At 38.4% G+C, this 17,853-nt stretch overlaps 1 protein-coding gene across 6 annotated transcripts in view; it reads right to left on the bottom strand.

The window, feature by feature from the left end:
* ELAVL4 (ELAV like RNA binding protein 4) overlaps positions 1-16,275 on the bottom strand; it is a 143,707-nt gene extending 127,432 nt beyond the window's left edge. The window contains exons 1-2 of one of the 6 annotated variants that reach the window (XM_087960248.1): positions 16,189-16,275; positions 12,197-12,462 (exon numbers count right to left, since the gene is read on the bottom strand). Coding sequence is in view for 3 of the 6 variants with exons in the window: in XM_087960242.1 (XP_087816368.1) it covers positions 11,267-11,365 (99 nt within the window). In the remaining 3 variants the exon portion in view is untranslated. Of the gene's footprint in view, positions 1-9,117; positions 9,143-11,266; positions 11,442-12,196; positions 12,463-16,188 lie in introns of those variants that run through there. The other 5 variants (XM_087960249.1, XM_087960247.1, XM_087960242.1 and 2 more) reach the window with 5 other exon arrangements.
* Between the last annotated feature and the right edge of the window lie 1,578 nt (positions 16,276-17,853).

Here is a 17,853-nt window from a genome sequence, read left to right as displayed (position 1 = left end):
CTGATTGTAACGAACTGTAAAAATATACTTTCCACAAGAATATACCAAAGGAAAAGTATGACTGTCTATACCTCTGCAGTTAATATCTTAGAAGAGATGTGCAAAGCATTCTCCACATGGCCATCTCATGTATGGGACTGACAGCCTCAAGCAGTCTGTGCCTGGACCAAAGCATCTGGGTGGGGCAGTGATATCCCAAGATAGCAGGCGACGGGCAGGCCAGGGAAGCAACAGCAGTGTGCAACATTGAAAAGAAAATGAAGAGTTGGGGATGAGGCAATGAAGCAATGGCAGCAACACAGACGTGCCAAGCTTAAATTCAACTGCAGCAGTATAGGGTACGAAGAACAAAACTACTGGGAAGAAGAAGACAGACTGTGCTTCAACTCAAGTATGATGGGTAAGGGGAAGAAAGGAACGGGGGAAAAATAGGAGTAGGAGAAAGGGCTGGTTGCCATGTTTGAATTTAAATCTGTCAGCAGTAGCTCAGGTAAAACAAGGGGATAGAAATTGCTGGGAAGACTGGCTAGCAGACCAGTATAAGTAGTCCTAGACCAGGGGTCTTCAAACTTGACAGCTTTAAGACTTGTGGACTTCAACTCCCAGAATTCCTTCTCCAGGCATGTTAGCTCAGGATTTCTGGGAGTTGAAGTCCACAAGTCTTAAACTTGCCTAGTTTGAAGACCCTTGCCCAGACTTATAACAACTGAGCCCAAAATTTCTGTTGTTAAGTGAGACATTTGTTCAATGAGTTTGCCACATTTTACGACCTTTCTTGCCACAGTTGTTAAGTGAATCACTACAGTTAATAAGTTAGTAACACAGTTGTTAAGCAAATCTGGCTTCCTCATTGATTTTGCTTGTCATAAGGTTGCAAAAGGTGATCACATGATCTTGGGACACAGCAATGATCATAGAGTATAACTAGCTGCCAAGCGTCTGAATGTTGATCACATGAGCATGGAGTGGCTACAAAGGTCGTAAGTGTGAAAAATGGTCATAAGTCATTTTTTCAGTGTCATTGTAACTTTGAACAGTCACTAAATGAACTGTTGTAAGTTGACAACTACCTATAATCAAAATCTTCATGTTTTCTGGATTCCCCAGGACCATAAACTATTAAGCCACAATGCATTTGTTTTGTAAATATAATAAAACTTATTTTCTAATTCACATACAAGCATCTGTTCCACGGAATTAATCTCAACATGACATACTACCAATGAATTACAGGTAGTCCAATGACTTATGATCACAAATGAGCCCAAAATTTCTGTTGCTGACAGGTTAAGTGAATTTTGTCCCAAGCATCTGAATTTTAATCACATGACCATGGGGATGCAGCAATGGTCTTAAATGTGAAAAAGAGTCGTAAGTCACTTTTTTCAATGCCTTTGTAATTAGGTCTTTTGGGCTTAGACTAAGCAAACTGTTGTAAGTCAAGGACATGTACTGCAGTTCACATAAATGCTATTTCTCCACTCAAAAAATAAATAATTTGGATCACAGATGTAGTATAGAAAATAAGACTATTTAATCTTCTCCCATTTTTGTTTCTTGGTCCTTTTTTCTTGAAGTAACAATAGCAAGAAATAGATGTATTGACATTCAATCCACCTGCTGCTTTTCTTCCAGGTTTCTTTTCTTAAGCACCACTTAGAAGCAGAGGAAGATGCAGAACTGATATGAAATATATCAAAACTGTACAATTTCTATTTTTTTTCTTCCAAGATTCTACATTTCTTTATCCTATATGTTTAAATTAGAACAGAAAGAATTACGGAAGACTAATGAATAAAAATGTCAAAGTATTAGGAAATTCATGTATATTTGTTTCAGATTTTCTAGTGCTAGATGGCTTCACGCATGAATGTTGTCTGCCTTTGTCTTAGAAGACTTTAAGCAGATCACTGCGAGCAACTTGGTTTGATATTCCTTACTGAGGCAGGAGTTTTCTCAGGAACAGTGACATGCTACCTTCCATCCCTCTTCTGTTAAGATCTGAATCAAGGACAAGATAACAATTTTTAGATTTTGCTTTGATCAGTTGAGGAGAAGGTCTGCATATTGGTTATTAAGATTCGTCAGAATCTTAATCAGACTCCCTCTGATGAGATTTGGCCCCATGGTAATAATTTCCTCTGCCGTGGTAGAGAACTCATTAAGTTCCTTGAGACTTATAGAATCCAACATATTCTTTTTACAGCAGAGGGATTGTTTCAAAAAAGAGCTGGTGATCTTATTGAGACCCCAATTGAACAGTGAAATAATGAGACAGAATAAATTATGAGGAATCCTTGGTGCTCTGTAAGCTTGGTTGTTTTCTTGCAGTTTCATTACCCAAACTATGTAATACCATCAGTGCTACTTAGTTGGCTAGTTTGATAATGTTACCTAGTTCGGTAATGAAATGTCTGCAAAACCAAGCTCAGAGCACCAAGGACCCCTCATTTCAACCCTGAGCTACAAATATTCTCCTTTAGAGTTTATTAAGGTGTGTTCCAGGTGCCCTGATTTTCTAGGTTTATAGCAATAAAACAGATCAAGAGACAAGGGTTTACTTACTGTGAATAAACACATTTTTTATAGTTTTAGTATTAGATAGCCAAGTGTGAGTTGGGCATCCATATACGATCAATAATGTTCACACTGTTCTACTGCATTTTTGCTCTAAGCTGTAATATAATCTTACAATGGTCTAGATTGGAACATTATACAAATCTCAGCAAATAAATAAGTTATAGCCTGGCCATGTTTTAAACAAGTGATTTGTATACCACTGTTCGGCAAGGTGCTTTCCAGCTTATAATATAGTCTTTTGATCTACAACATGATACTTTAATTTAATAGCAGAGGGTGAGAGATGATCTTTGCATAATGAAATAGTGGCTTAATCTTTAACAAATTCCCAAGGAAAATCTTTAGATCTACAGACTTTTGGTAACTTCTGCCCAACCCTGCTCACTTTTACACAAAGTATTAAAAAAAGTACCTCTACTACTGCAGAAGCCAATTATATTGATGCATTTCAGCCCTGGTATGGGGACCAGAGGTGGTATTCAGCAGGTTCTGACTAATTCTGGAAAACTGGTAGCGGAAATTTTGAGTAGTTTGGAGAACCTGCAAATACCACCTCTGACTGGATATATTACAGTATCCTTCCCCTGCTACGCCCACCAAGCCACGCCCACCGAGCCGGTAGTAAAAAAATTTGAATCCCACCAGATGGGGACTGAATCAATCTTAGTTACCAGAAGGCTAACCTCCTGCAGGAAAAAAAATACTGCCAATTCTTTTAACAGCTGCTGATACTATTGACTATGGTATCTTAAATCATCTCCGCAAAAGAGAAATTAGAGACTGTTCCTTGATTATTTCTCCATTCAGGGTTAGTGTTAAAGATAAAACTGGGTGACTATGCCTTTGCACCCTTACAACTGTTTCATCCCCAATATTTTTTAACTGCTACAGAAATCCCAGTCACCAGGAATTTTAAGGAAACAGTCATCAGAATCATTCTTGGTCAGGATGGAATAGGTTAGATGCCTATGTAAACTCACTTTTGCATTATTATATGAATTTTATGTGATCCAAAAATTTCAGATGTGTAAATGTGAGGGCCAGATTGCTAAGTATGCACTTGTGCATGTTACATTTTTGTTGAAGCAACTACAGAACTTATCAGATGCCAGATCAGGTATCTACCGGACACTTTGTAATTCACCGAGATATCGTATCATTAACATTACAAATTGTGGATGTTTGTTTTCCTTCATAAATCTTCTCAGTGATGTAAATATTCTTTGGAATACTGGTGTTCTTTGATATACAAGAAATACTAGCTATTATATAATTTACATATAAGAACTACCTTTTCACCAAAGTTTTTTTGTATTAATGGTAAAATCAAATAAACTATGATTTAACATAATAAACTGACAGCCGTGAACAATTAGCTTTTCAAAGTAAAATCTGTAATTGAAGGTATTAATCTAAAACCTTCATTAAGTTATTGCTCCAGGATACATAAATACTGAAAATGATATACATGAAGGTTTCAATGTGCTGATAAACTGCTTCACAAAAAGTGTATAAAAATCAGAATTATGTATGTACTTTTAAAAAAATATAAAGTTTGATTCAAATATAATAGCAAGCTACTTTTCCCCATCATATAAATCATACATATTTCTTGGTACATCCAAATCTGAGGTTAATACAGTGATTTTCGATTTTACAAGTAGTCCTCAAATTACAACCTGTCATTTAATTTATTTATTTTTTTCTCAAGCATGCATTAGATAACAGATATAAGTATAAACATGATTAATGGATACATGAAATGGATATGAGTAAAAGGAAACATTAGGACAGGGATGGTAGGCATGTTGGTGCGCTTATGCATGCCCCTTACAGACCTCTTAGGAATGGGGTGTGGTCAACAGTAGACAGTCTAAGGCAGTGGTCGCGAATCAGTGGACTGGAGACCACTGGTGGTCTGTGAGAAAATTTTGGTGATCTGCAGAGAAATGTCACACACACACCCAAAAAGCAATTAATCCAGGCTGTGCAGGAACACAAGGCTGCACCGCCCACATGGCCTATGGGAATGCAAGGCTTGTGTCACTTGCATTGCAAACAACACAAGGTAGGGAGGGGAGGGGGGAAAGTGTGGAGGAGGCCCACTTGCCCCACGCACCTGGCCTGGCCACTGGACAGTTTCTTTCTGCTTCTTTCTTCTTCTGCTTTCGGCTGCACGCAAGGAAAGCAGCAAAAGTCTTTCTTTCTCTCCCCCAAATTCTGCCAGAAATGACCCTGCAAGGCATCTTGCTCCAAGAGGTTGCGCTAATGCAACAAGTCTCACAAAGACTCATTTCTGGCGGAGTTTGGCACAGAAAAAGAAAGACTTCTGCTGCTTTCCTTGCATGAAGCCAAAAGTCTCTCTCTCCCTGTCTCTCTGAGAATGGAGCTGAGATGGTATCCTGTGATCCCAAATAAACAATGATCAATTGGTAGGAAAATGGATTGGGGAATTTTCCTGCAGACTTTTTTGGTGATTTTTCCAGGGTCTCTGTTGCTTTCTGTAGAGACCCTGGGAAAACATCAGCAAGCCACCATCAGTCAAAATTCATATTAGTGGTCCGCAGGATTTAAAATTATGAGTTTGGTAGTGCCTGAAATCCAAAAGTTGGCGACCCCTGGTCTAAGGTTAAAGTTTTTGGGGTTTGGAGAAGAAACCACAGTCAGGTAGTGTATTCCAGACATTGACCACTCTGTTGAAGTCGTATTTCCTGCGATTGAGTTTGGTGCAGTTTACCTTGAGTTTGTATCTATTGTGTGCTCCTGTATTGTTGTGGTTGAAGCTGAAGTAGTCATTGACGGGTAAGACATTGCAATAGATAATTTTATGTACTACACTTAGGTTGGACCGAAGGTGGTGTAGTTCTAAGTTGTCTAAGCCTAAAATTTCAATTCTGGTGGCATAAGGTATTCTGTTGCAAGTAGAGGAGTGGAGGACTCTTCTCATGAAATTTCTCTGGACTTTCTTGATAGTATTAATGTCCGATATGCAATGCAGGTTCCAGACAGATGAGCTGTATTCAAGAATTGGTCCAGCAAATGTTTTGTATTAGTTAATAGTACATTACCAGAGAAAAAGCTATGCAGGATTAGGCTAACAACTCTTAATGCCTTTTTGGCAATGTTGTTACAGTGGGCTCTAGCACTTAGATCATTAGAGATGAGTACTCCAAGGTCCTTGACAGAGTGGGGGTCGTCTACAACAGTGGCCCCCAACCTTTTTTGAACCAGGGACCGGTTTCGCAATTATTTATTCTTCCACGGACCGGTACCTGAGTAACGCGAGACTCCACCGCCATCGGGACGGCTCTTCGTTTGAAGCCGCCCCCCCCCCTTCGACGAAACTAAGGCGCAAGCACCCAAACACCGCTTTCCAACCGAAAACCCGGAAGCATCGCCTGGTGGCAAGCACGGAGCTGCTTTAGCCGGGCTTCTCTCTCCCTTCTCAGTCTCTCTCATCTTCCTCAGTGACCCGTCGCCCTTTTTCTTTCCGGTCTCGGGCAAAAAAAAAAAAAAGACTTGGCACAGCCGGCTAGAAAGCACGCCCGAATTCCTCACAGCTTCCCGCCTCCGCCTGCGAGGAAGTGGGCGGTGGGGGGAGAGGGGTGCAAGCGTGGGCTGGGAAGCGCAACCGGTCAGGGAATGACCTTCCTCGGGAAAGTCGGAGGCGCAGCCGCCGCCGCTTCCTTGCGCTCTGGCGACGGACGCCGTGGCGCTCCTTCAGCACCTGTGCTCAATCTGTTCCTCCGGGTCATGGTGCAGCAGCAGCAGCAACAGCTTTATCTGCGCGTGTGCGTGGTTGACGGGGAGGAGAGGAAAAGGGAGACTAGCGCTGGGCATACCGTAGCGCTCTTTTCTCCCTCTCTCTCCCTTGTGGCGCCCAAGCGTTGCGGCCCGGTAAAAAATGATCCACGGACCGGTACCGGTCCAGGGACCGGTGGTTGGGGACCCCTGGTCTACAAGGTCATGTCCATTCAGCTTGTATTTTATTTTCTGATTTTTTTTTGCCAATATGTAAGACAGAGCATTTGTTTGTTGAGATTTGAAGTTGCCACTTGTTTGACCATTCTGACACATAGTCAAGGTCTTTTTGAGGGGGAACCGGAATTGTCGGTGGTGTTGAATAGTTTTACATCATCAGCCAAAAAAAAAAAAACACACAGTTGCTTTTAATATGATCACAAAGGTCATTTATGTAAAGTATAAAGAGAGCTGGTCCTAGAATGCTGCCTTGGGGGACACCGCTATTGACAAGTACAGGATTTGATAGGGCACTCCCTATTTTGACCATTTGTTGCCTGTTTGACAGGAATGCAGCTATTAATGATAGTCAGAATGATTGTCTGTAAAGCTTTTTGGTCTGTAAGGCTCTTCCAGCTGTTGTAAAATGTCACACTGGCATCCCTGGTCACATGCTCATGACCTGGGAATTCGGCAATCTGTTCACATTTACTGATTGACAAGTGCCCTGTCATCATGAGAACATTTGCAATATTCTCTGCTGGCTTCCCAAAAAGTCAATGGGGAAGCCAGCAGGTAAGGTTGCAAGTTGCTACCACTTGCTAATGGATTTCCTCTCCCCTTCATGGAGTGAATGCGGTGTTTATGTGTGAAACCTTTGTCAGGCTGCAGAAATGAAGCTTGGATCTATGGCACATGGAGGGGAAGAGAACTCCTATGGTGGGTGGAGAAACAAAGCTTGAATCCCAAAGATTTGAACTTTGTTTCTTCATCCCAGCATAAGAGTCCCCCTTCTGTGCATGGAGGGAAACTGCCTACCCTCTTTTGGCACGCAGCTCTTTTGTTAATAATCCACCTGGTCACTTTACTCCAACCAGGAAAGCAAGAATTGTGATTGTTGAGCAAAGTGGTTGTGAAAACGTCTCAATGAATGAATATTTTGCCCAATTCCAGTCCCAATTAGGGTTATAAATCAAAGATTACCTGTTTTATATTCTCAAATCAAAGTTTAAATCAAACTTTGTTGAAACTATTGCATTTTTTAGCACTTTATCTGCAGGTTGCGGAAGTGTTTTTGGTATTTTTGGCAACGCAATGTCAGGCAAAGAAGCATAATAGCAAATGACGGTAGTAGCTAATTTACGGATGAGTGGTATCATCTGTCAATTCCAACCATATTTCTGACATATCACAAGGTTCTGATGCCCACTTCTCTGAATGGAAAATAGCATTCCTTAATAGACACAAAATATTTTTAGTACCCCCAGTTATCAAATTAAATCTCTGTGAAGATTTTCAGACATTTCCCTTTTTTTTTCTTCCACCCACCCATTCTAATACAAGGGGGGGGGGGGGAATGGGCCTAGCTCTAATGAACTTCCCTTATTCAGTATCCTGAGTTCTAATATATTCTGAATTGTTTTTAATTATGTTTTAAGTGTTAGCTGTTTTTTCAGTACCCTCAAGGAGGGAAAGGTCAAGTTATAGATGTTTCCCACTATTCAAAAAGAGAATGCTACTGCTTTTAAAACATGATTGGAGCAGAATATTGACAATATTCAATGTATCATACATTGAATACATCACAAATGGCAGGATTCATTTGTCATAAACCAAGGCTCCCCAAGCCTTGGGCCACAGGCTGATACCAGTCCGTGGCCAGTTGGGAACCAGGCCACGCAAGCTATGGGTGAGCACATAAAGCTTCATCTGCGCATGCACAGGATTAGATTGTATGCATAAAGCCATCCCCTCCCCCTGTTGCCAGCCCATGAAGCCAAAAGGTTTGGGGACCCGTCATAAACTATTCTTTATAAAAACAGAGGCTGGGTACAAAAAACACGTTAGGCAAAATTTAAAGGAACTATATTATGTCTCAATTCAGTTTAAGAATTGCATTTGCTACCAATGCCTACAGGCCTAATGGCAATATGGAACTCAAGAAATGACTTCTGAATGATGATTTCATGAGTATGTTCCTTTGGAGCGCCATGTGCATTGGACTGAAGGAAGAAGTCCAGTTGAAATGTTCAAAATAAAATACACATTTTAAAACCCAATTATTTTTTATCTTAACATATTCCAGCATCCACTCTACTCACTTTATTAAACAAAAACTAAATTGTGAAAGAATCTGCTCAAAAAGGCTTGGGAAACTGCAAGATAAGCAACATTATCTCAAATTAAACAAAAATTCATGAATGGTTTAAGCCTCATATGTATGAAATATTGAAACTACTACTTTTGATAACTAAGGCAGATATATTTATTAATTAAAACATTGATAGATTTCAACTAATGAAGAACAAGTGTTTCAAGGACTTCAGCCAATATTTTTAAAATCATATCCATATTGGGAAAGTCATCCAATTTAGGCATCTGTTTTCTAACAGTTATTTTGCTAAAGAACTGTTATGCATGCTACGCACACAACTCATAATTCTGCTACTTAAAGATATGTCACTATGCACAAATGCAAGAATGAAATTATCTGTATCATAACCAGGTATATAAGCTGATCCAGTGCCACTATAAAATTTTAATAGAAGAATGATAATGAAAAAACACGTAACTTACTTTTCTCCTTCATCGTGTGCCAATGCTGCCAGGAAAACAGATAAGCTATCATTCAAAAATAACTATTTCCCCTTTTAAGATGATTTTTAAAATTCTGCATGGCAAATTATCTTAATCCTGATTCTTTATACTAAAGCTGCCTGTATAAACTGTATACAAACTGCTTTGTCATCAAAGAATCCTGAAAATTGGGAAAAATAAACTGTTAAATTTATAGTCATATTACTTAAATGCATAATTATAGTTATTAAATATTTCCCAGCCATTTGTGATTTGCGGTGACCCTAAGTAGCTTACAGTATAATAAAATTAATCACTACAGGTAAGTTAGTAACACAGTCTTTAAATGAATCTCGCTTTCCTTTTGACTGTTTGTCAGAAGGTTGCAAAAGGTGATCACATGACCCAAGGATGCTGGAACCGTCATAAATATGAGCCAGTTGCCAAGCATCTAAATTTTGATCATGTGACCATGGGGATACTTCAATGATCATAAGTGTAAAAAATGGTTATAAGCCACTTCTTTTAATGCCATTGCAACTTCGATATATCCTTAGTTTGCATCTCTCTTTAGGCATGCTATAAAGACAATTTTCAACAATTATTTTAAAAATTATTTCAAAAATATATTAAAATTGATAGTTTCTATAAGTATATTACTATAGAAGTAAATCCAAAAAGTTGATTGTTAATATCTTCTGTGCTTGTACATTTCATAAATCCAATTGATGGATAGCAACAAGTTATGGAGTTAACTTTTGGGGAACTATTAACTGATTTTTATCATATCTGATTTTATCATATCTTACAATGATAGCTTAATCTTTTGTCCAGGCATTCAAAGTGGCATATATGGTTGTTTTCGTCTGCATTTTATCTTCACCACACAGCCTTATGAAGTAAGCTGGATTCACAAATAGCAACCAGCAGCTCAAAGTCAGTAAGAAAAACATCTGACTCACTAATTACCTACCTATATTTTAGCACATTATGATATGCAAAGCAGTTACTGAGAAATTTATGGTGCAATCTGTTTTGGGAGTCCAGAGAACTTAGTTTTGTAACCATGGTTAACTTCACCAATAGAGGGAAACAACAGGCAAACACAACCTATTTCATGACTGAACGGAAGTTTTTAATATCTGCCTTCCTATGTTAAAAGTTTTTTAAAAAGAAAATTTACTACTTTTTTAAAGATAAGACCAAATTTGAAAGGTGAGATGGAGACTTCAAAATTTAAATTAACATTTCAAAAAGAACTAAATCTTGGATTTAGTTTACTAAAAAAAAAAATCCAAGGATAAAAATAGCAATTCTCAATGTAATTGTAAAGAGAAATAGGAATAGGGGGGGAAAACATTTCACAAAGATAATATGAAACCATTTTAAAAAAACTTTTCACAAAATTTTTTATGCTTGAGTGCAGAATAAACCCAATGCTTCCATTTATATTAGCAGGCTCTAGTCCTAAACGTAGGTTAAGTCACGCTTGACAAATTCAGTTTCCTGCCAATTACTGTTAAGCATTCACACGGTATAATCACCGGGAACCCAGCGACGTATTTATGTTAGTAGATTCTATCAGAAGGAAATCTTAACGGCTCAAGCTGCTAAGTGGCTCCGCTCTTTCCAAAACATCTCTTTCGAAAGTTTATCAAAGGATGGTCAGAAAGGAAATTATTGAACATATGTGGGAACGAGTAGACTCGTATAGTTACATTACAGCATCGATAATCCCACGGTCCCCCCCCCCCCCAAAAAAAAGGCAATAGCCTTTTTTATTCCCAAATACGCGCGCCTGAGTAAACAATTAGTTTTTTCCATTACGTTTCCTAATCCCACTTCATTTTTGATTCTCTCTTGCCTTAGTGATTTTCAGAAGTAGAAAAATTAACCAGGTTTTTTTTTTGGGGGGGGGAAACATCGGTGAAATGCTGGGCATGGTTGTCAAATACAGATTTCTTAACATTTGGCGGAAAAAATAGGTTTAAGGCGGCAAGAGAACTACGCACGAGCAGAACTGGTTCTCAAACAGCGGAATAATTTCATACGCCATTTGTCAGGTTTGTTGATAGAGCGTCCAAAGGGGGGAAAAAAAATCGAAATAATCCAACCGCATTACAAAAGATGTCCCGTAATCCGCGAATACCTGAGCGGCAGAGATTCTAGCCGCGTTTTGGTCCCGATAGAACCGGCCTTGCTGTGCTAGACGCGGAGGAATGGCCGATCCTTTGCCCTTTAAGCGCATGTTCGCTTCGGACAATATATAGAGAACTGTAGGCAAAAGTAAAGCAAAGAGACCGCGTCTCTCCGCACCGGGCCCGGGCAGATTTGTGAAAGGAGCTCGGATCAGCGGAATCCAATCCGCCGTAATGATGTGCGAGCGCAACAAGACGCGCGCACGACGGCTACCGAACTTTCGGAGCTTGACACGTGATCCGAATCTTAAAGCTAAGGATTCTGCAACCTTCCAAGCGCGGCGGGCTCTCGGCCAATCGGAGCGCGTCGTCTGTCGGGTCTGCGAAGGGAAAGCGGGAAAGCTCGGCCGCGTCCAAGGAAGGAACACGAGGCCAAACGGTGGAAAAGTGTTACTGCTCCGACTATTCGGAGGTGGCAGTTTTTCCATCCGAAGAGCGTTACACGGAAGAGAAACGGCCTATTTAGTCGGAACTGGGAAGTCCTGCTGCGATGATATTGATTAACCTTATTCTTATTCTTATTCTTATTCTTGTAGGAAATTGCAACCATTCGCGGAAAAACTGTTATTTGGCAGAGGGCCTAGGATGAGACTGGCACAATAAATAAAACCCCTGAGTCTAAGATGGTTGTGGGAATCTCTCTGCAGGGCCACGTGCATCAAGTGCAGAGGAAAGAAGGCTGGCAATACCATCATGAATGGACTTACTTGAGAGCAGGCTCTCTTTGAGTTAGTTGTACTTACTGATGAATACAGGTATACAGGATTGCAAAGGTGGTTTCTTTTCCAGGTCAAGGCTTAGTGATTTTAGTAGGACAAGCTTGTGAACAATTGTAATGTGCTCAAGCTTCCTCCCCTCCATTGCAGACTCCTCTTATTTACCTTCTAAGAGACAGTCAGGGAGGAGGAAATCCAGTGGTGGAGGATTTTCCTCTGGGGACTTCTAATGGGTCGTGGCTTGTGAAGAAGAGCTATTCTCAAAATGTAACAATCCGTAAATACAAGCTCTTGAAGTCCTTAAAAAGGTTTCTTTGCCTAGCCCAGTAGGTTTTGTTGGTAGTAGTTTTATTCAAGCCTTTTGAGCTAGATGAAGAAGAAAAAATGTAATGCAAGCAAAACAACAGCTGTCATCCTCTGGGGATTTGTTGCTTGATGAATCAGAGGGAAAAAGGGAAGGGGACTAGGATAAGTAACAGGGACTAGAAAAGCAAGTTTCAGAGTATAGAACAACAAGGAATTGATAAGAAAGACCCTCACATATATGCTTTCTGTTGATTGGAAGCCAATGAGTCACCTTTAGGCCAATAGATAAAACTGGCATGAAATTGTGATACTGAGATCCTCAAAAATCATCTGGTTTTAGGAAAGGAATAGGGGCTTGCAATCCTTACAGATTGGGAAGAGCAGGGCAGTCCACAAATCGGGCTTGGGCCGAGTATGGATGCAAGAGTTGAAATCCTTAAGGCATCTTCATTTCTAGTTAGTTTATAGCAGTCGAACAGTTAAAGGCTACAATGCGAAAAGCCTTTAGAACAGGGGTGTCCAACCTTTCACCTTCCCTGGGCCACATTAGAAGATGAAAATTTGGTTTGGGCCGCACATAATTAAATTAAATAATAAATTAAATTAAATTAAATTAAATTAAATTAAATTAAATTAAATAATTAAATTAAATTAAATTAAATTAAATTAAATTAAATAATTAAATTAAATTAAATAATTAAATTAAATTAAATTAAATTAAATTATTATTTATTATTAATTATTTATTAAAAATTATTTATTTTTATTTTATAATTTTCCGCCAAATTTTGCGGGGAGGGGGAGAAAGCTCGCCCGCCTCGCACCTACCTCTCCTCCTGCAAATTATTTATTTTTTATTAATTTTCCGGCCAAATTTTGTGGGGTGGGGGGAGCGGGGAAGAAAGCTCGCCACCACGCCTACCTCTCCTCCTGCAAATGCAGCAGCGGTGGTGGCGGCAGCGGGGCAGAAGCAGGAGCGGCGGCGGCGGGGGGGCAGGGGCAGCGGCGGCGGGGGCAGAAGCAGCGGCGGGGGCAGAAGCAGCAGCGGTGGCGGCGGCGGCAGCAACAGCAGGAGGTGGCGGGCGGGACTTTTGGCTGCGGCTGCCCGCCTTTTCTGTTGCTTGCCCGCCCGCCTCGCGCCTACCTCTCCTGCAAATGCAGCAGCGGTGGCGGCGGGGGCAGAAGCAGCAGCGGTGGCGGGGGGGCAGAAGCGGCGGCGACGGGCAGAAGCAGCAGCGGTGGCGGCGGCAACAGCAGGAGGTGGCAGGGCGGGACTTTTGGGCTGCGGCTGCCCGCCTTTTCTGTTGCTCGCCTCGCGCCTGCCTCTCCTCCTCCTCCTCGCTGGATCTTTCATGAAGGTTGGGGTGGGCATTGGGCCGCATTACGAGGCGACTTGGGCCGCATGCGGCCCATGGGCCGCGGGTTGGACAAGCCTGCTTTAGAAGAACACATTTTGAGAGCTTTTAAAGCAAGAGCTTGAATAAACTACATGACACTAAAGCCTGACACTCACATACTTGAGTGCAATACATGCCACTGAACAATGTTGGATTCACTTTTCAGATAAATTCACAAATGTTGATTTGCTTTCAAATAAATTTGTAAGGGCCAAGTGTAACATCAAGCACATTTCAATTTGGTTCCCCCCCACACATGACTTCAGTAAACAAGTTAGCAAAAATGCATAGACGCTCATTTTCTTTAATGGCTTAGTAAACAAAGGAAAATCCTTTGGTTGCTTTGTTCTTCTCTTCTTTTACCTTGGTGTTTCTTTTATTAACACTCAGAACTAAATAGTGTAATTGTTTAAAAATGGAAGTATTAGAGATAAATTTACAATTCTTCCTACAACTACTAGAAAATATCAAAGGGTCTATATAATAAAATATACTTAATGGCATTTTAATGTTCTCTTAAAACTACTCTAGGATATCAGATACATCAGATATCAGAATATCAGATGCTGGTGTGATTTTTGCTATGTAAAATAGTAAAAATTGGCTATAATTGTTTCATACCAGTAATACCTTTTATTTAAACTTTAAAAATGGAATTATCAGTGTCCATGTATTGTAAGTGAAACAACCTTATTTCTAAATTTTGGAAAAGAGATTTGGTTGAGTCATCTTTTCCATGATGATGAGAAACACTAATAAATTTAATAAATACAAATAATCTAATTTACTTGTAATTCTTTCAATCAGGGGTGTCAAACTGGCAGCCCATGGGCCAGATGCATCACCCACAAGCCATGCCCACCTCGGCACCACAAAGGCAAAAAAGTTGCGATATGTCATGATACAGCATGTGACGTGATCAAATTTGACACCTGTGCTGTAAATGATTGTGAAGATATACCATACTGCAATACAATTACTTATTGCAATACAATTTACTTTGCAATTAATGTGTTTATAATCTAATTTTATACTTCCTTGCCTTTAGCCCTATATATATTAATATGTATTCTCATTTTTCATAACTTTTACATTTTTATCATCCATAAATATTATTGCTACTATTTGTGTTATCCTGTATTGATGGAGTACTAAAATGCAAACAATGTAGGTTATACAAGTTCACTGATATGTACATTGTTATTAATTGTGGAAATACAAAAACAAATTGAATATTCAGTCATGTTTACCTAAAATAAATGCAAACAAAATATAGATGTTCATATCTGTTTAAAAATATCAAGCCATTGTGAAGATTGCATGGTATGATAGTTTTCCTTAATGACTGAAAAAAATCTTGTTCTTTTTTAAAAAAAATACTAGCAAAAGGAAATCAGAATCGTAAGGAATTTCATAGAACATAATTTTATTACAAAAACTTGTTGAAAAGCAAATAAAAGGAATAGCACCTAATTAATGATCTGTTTCCCAAATATGGTTAATATGGTTTCAATATGAGAAAAAGCTACAAGTAGTTGTAACAATAGAAATTTTGTGTGTTTGTATGTCTTAAAAAGTTTAGAACTTTATGTTCGAAATATGTGCAGTTTACAATAAGTGCAATACTATATAGCTACTCATTATTTGTGCTTGAAATGGATATATTTATATTTCAGTAATTTCTATTGATAGTTCAAATATTCCAATTTTTACCTCAATTGCAAAATAATAGTAATTTTGTGGAGCTGCAAACTTACCTAATGGAATTATTCTGTAATACACTATATTTCCTTGACAAAATATACAGATTTAATATTTACTTATAATAAAGCTTAATAATTATATGCAACAATGAGCATACATATTTGGGGCTAAAACACATTGAAATTGGTGGAACATTTTTGCAACAGAATGTGCTTGTTATTCAAAATACATATCCAGTTATGCCATTGTAACTTAATTTTGATTTTAAATTTGAAATCACTGTCTTCACAAATGTTTACTTTAGAGTAGATCTTTTAAAGTAAATGGAAATATTTCAAAGGAAAGATTTGAAAATCACATTCTACAGTAATTTTGGGCTTATAAAGCCAGAATGTATACTTAAACGCTATTGTTTTTGTATGAGACCCACCTAAAATTATTTCAAGTATTCCAGAAACAATCAGAAGATTGCTTAATAATTGATTTTATTAACAGTGCAAATATATTATGGCAAATCTATTATTGCAGATTAATTAAAATTGAACCAATATCTCTCACATCAAGCTTCAAAACTCAAATAAAACTATTAAAATTATATAGCATTTTAATGATTTATCCCTGAATAGCTCATATTAATAGTTTTGAAGGAATATTTAATGTAAACTAAACAGTTTTAGTTAGATACACTTCTCATATAAAAAGAAATAAAATGGAAATTTCCTTAAAATTAGAATTAGAATAACAACTTACATTACTTGTTTTCAGAGAAAGCTGTTGTCTATATAATACTTGAATTAATGCTAAGGTTGAGATTTCAATGTATGAACTGCACATTTGTTTTGTTATGTAGCATTGCCTCTACCTGAACATGTAATTGGTATTACTCCTCCCACAGACCGCCCTGTTTCTTTGTCTAGTTTCAGTGATCCAACAATAACAACCTTGCAATCTCTAAAACAGATGGGTATGAATAGAATGGATCAAATATATCTCCAACTGACAGTAATATTCCACTTGTAGTAATAATCCTAAAATAATATAGAAAATGTACTGTCATTGCTTTCCAACAGTATGAACTATAGATTCAGATCTTTCCGTAAAATTTAAAGTTTTTTAAATATAGTTGATAATTTACAGATGTAAGAAATATTGTATTATTTAGATATACTCGTTTTTGTTCTTGTAATAGACGAGATCTAAAATCTATTAATACTTTCATAATAGTTTGCTATTACTTTTGTAATATTTTTATGCAAACATATTTTATGTTTGAGAAGTATTGAAGTCCCAGTACTATTCTTCTTAAAGGATAGGTTATATATTTCTTTAAATATAAAGAATTTTGATGGATATTGATATATGTATATTCAAGTAATTACAGAATGTTTCATCAATTAATATGGATGACACTACTATGTGTAGTTATTGAGGACTTTAAATAGAAATGATAAGGAGTCTGTATCTCATCAAACAAAATTCTTATTTGTATGACCATAGTTATGATTTATTGAAATGGACTTGACTTTCAAATTGCAAAATTAAATACAAATATTGACTAATTGTTAATTCAAAGATGCAAAGCAGTACCAAAATGGGAATGGAAGGTGAATTATAAACTATCACTTGTACATGACAATCAATTTAAAAGTCAGAATTAAAAGCCTAGTATACAAATAGGGAGCACTTCTCAAATTCTTATTCAGCCTTACGGTGTAATACCATACAGTACAAGTAACTGTTGCAGTAGTGTATGTACTTACTCCAGAATACATGGATTTATATAATGACACAAGTCACTTTTAATAATTTTACAAGGTATGTCACCACTTACTTAGTTAATTCACTTTGCTTCCAGGTCCAATTCAAGGTGCTGGTTATCATCTTTAAAGCCCTACATGACCTGGATCCTGGTTATTTGAGGGACTGTCTTTTTCCAGTTATATCTACCTGATCAACCAGAGCAGGGAGGGAGAGTATGGAATGTTACAGTCCCCTTCTCTTAAGGAGGTCCATCTGGTAGGACCAAGAACAGCCTTCTCCATGATGGCTCCCTCCCTGTGGAATACCATACCTGTGGAAATAGGATTGACCCTCTCCTTGACACCCTTTTTGAAAGGCCCTGAATAAATGATTTTGCCAGCAGGACCCCAGGGTGATAGGCAACTCACCAAGTGGTTGGTTTGATTGTTGTCCAACTGCTGTCCAATTGATGCCAGATGTGATCAGAGTTAGTGGTAAAAAATCGTTCAAAAAAAAATATCAATGCATCCTAGCATAAAACGTTGCTGATTGTTATAGTCTAAGCCTTTCTCCCTTTTCCTTCCAGACCACACAACCCAAAGTGTGGTTTGGAAGGAAATCCTTCTCACTTAAAAGTCTGTGCTGACCAATTGGCCCCCATCTTCACCCAAATCT

Source organism: Notechis scutatus, chromosome 3 (assembly GCF_049901735.1).
Source record: "Notechis scutatus isolate UNSWTSFEM ecotype Mainland chromosome 3, rNotScu1.2, whole genome shotgun sequence".
In the NCBI taxonomy this organism is placed as follows: domain Eukaryota; kingdom Metazoa; phylum Chordata; class Lepidosauria; order Squamata; family Elapidae; genus Notechis; species Notechis scutatus.
This window is presented reverse-complemented; position numbering and strand designations above follow the sequence as displayed.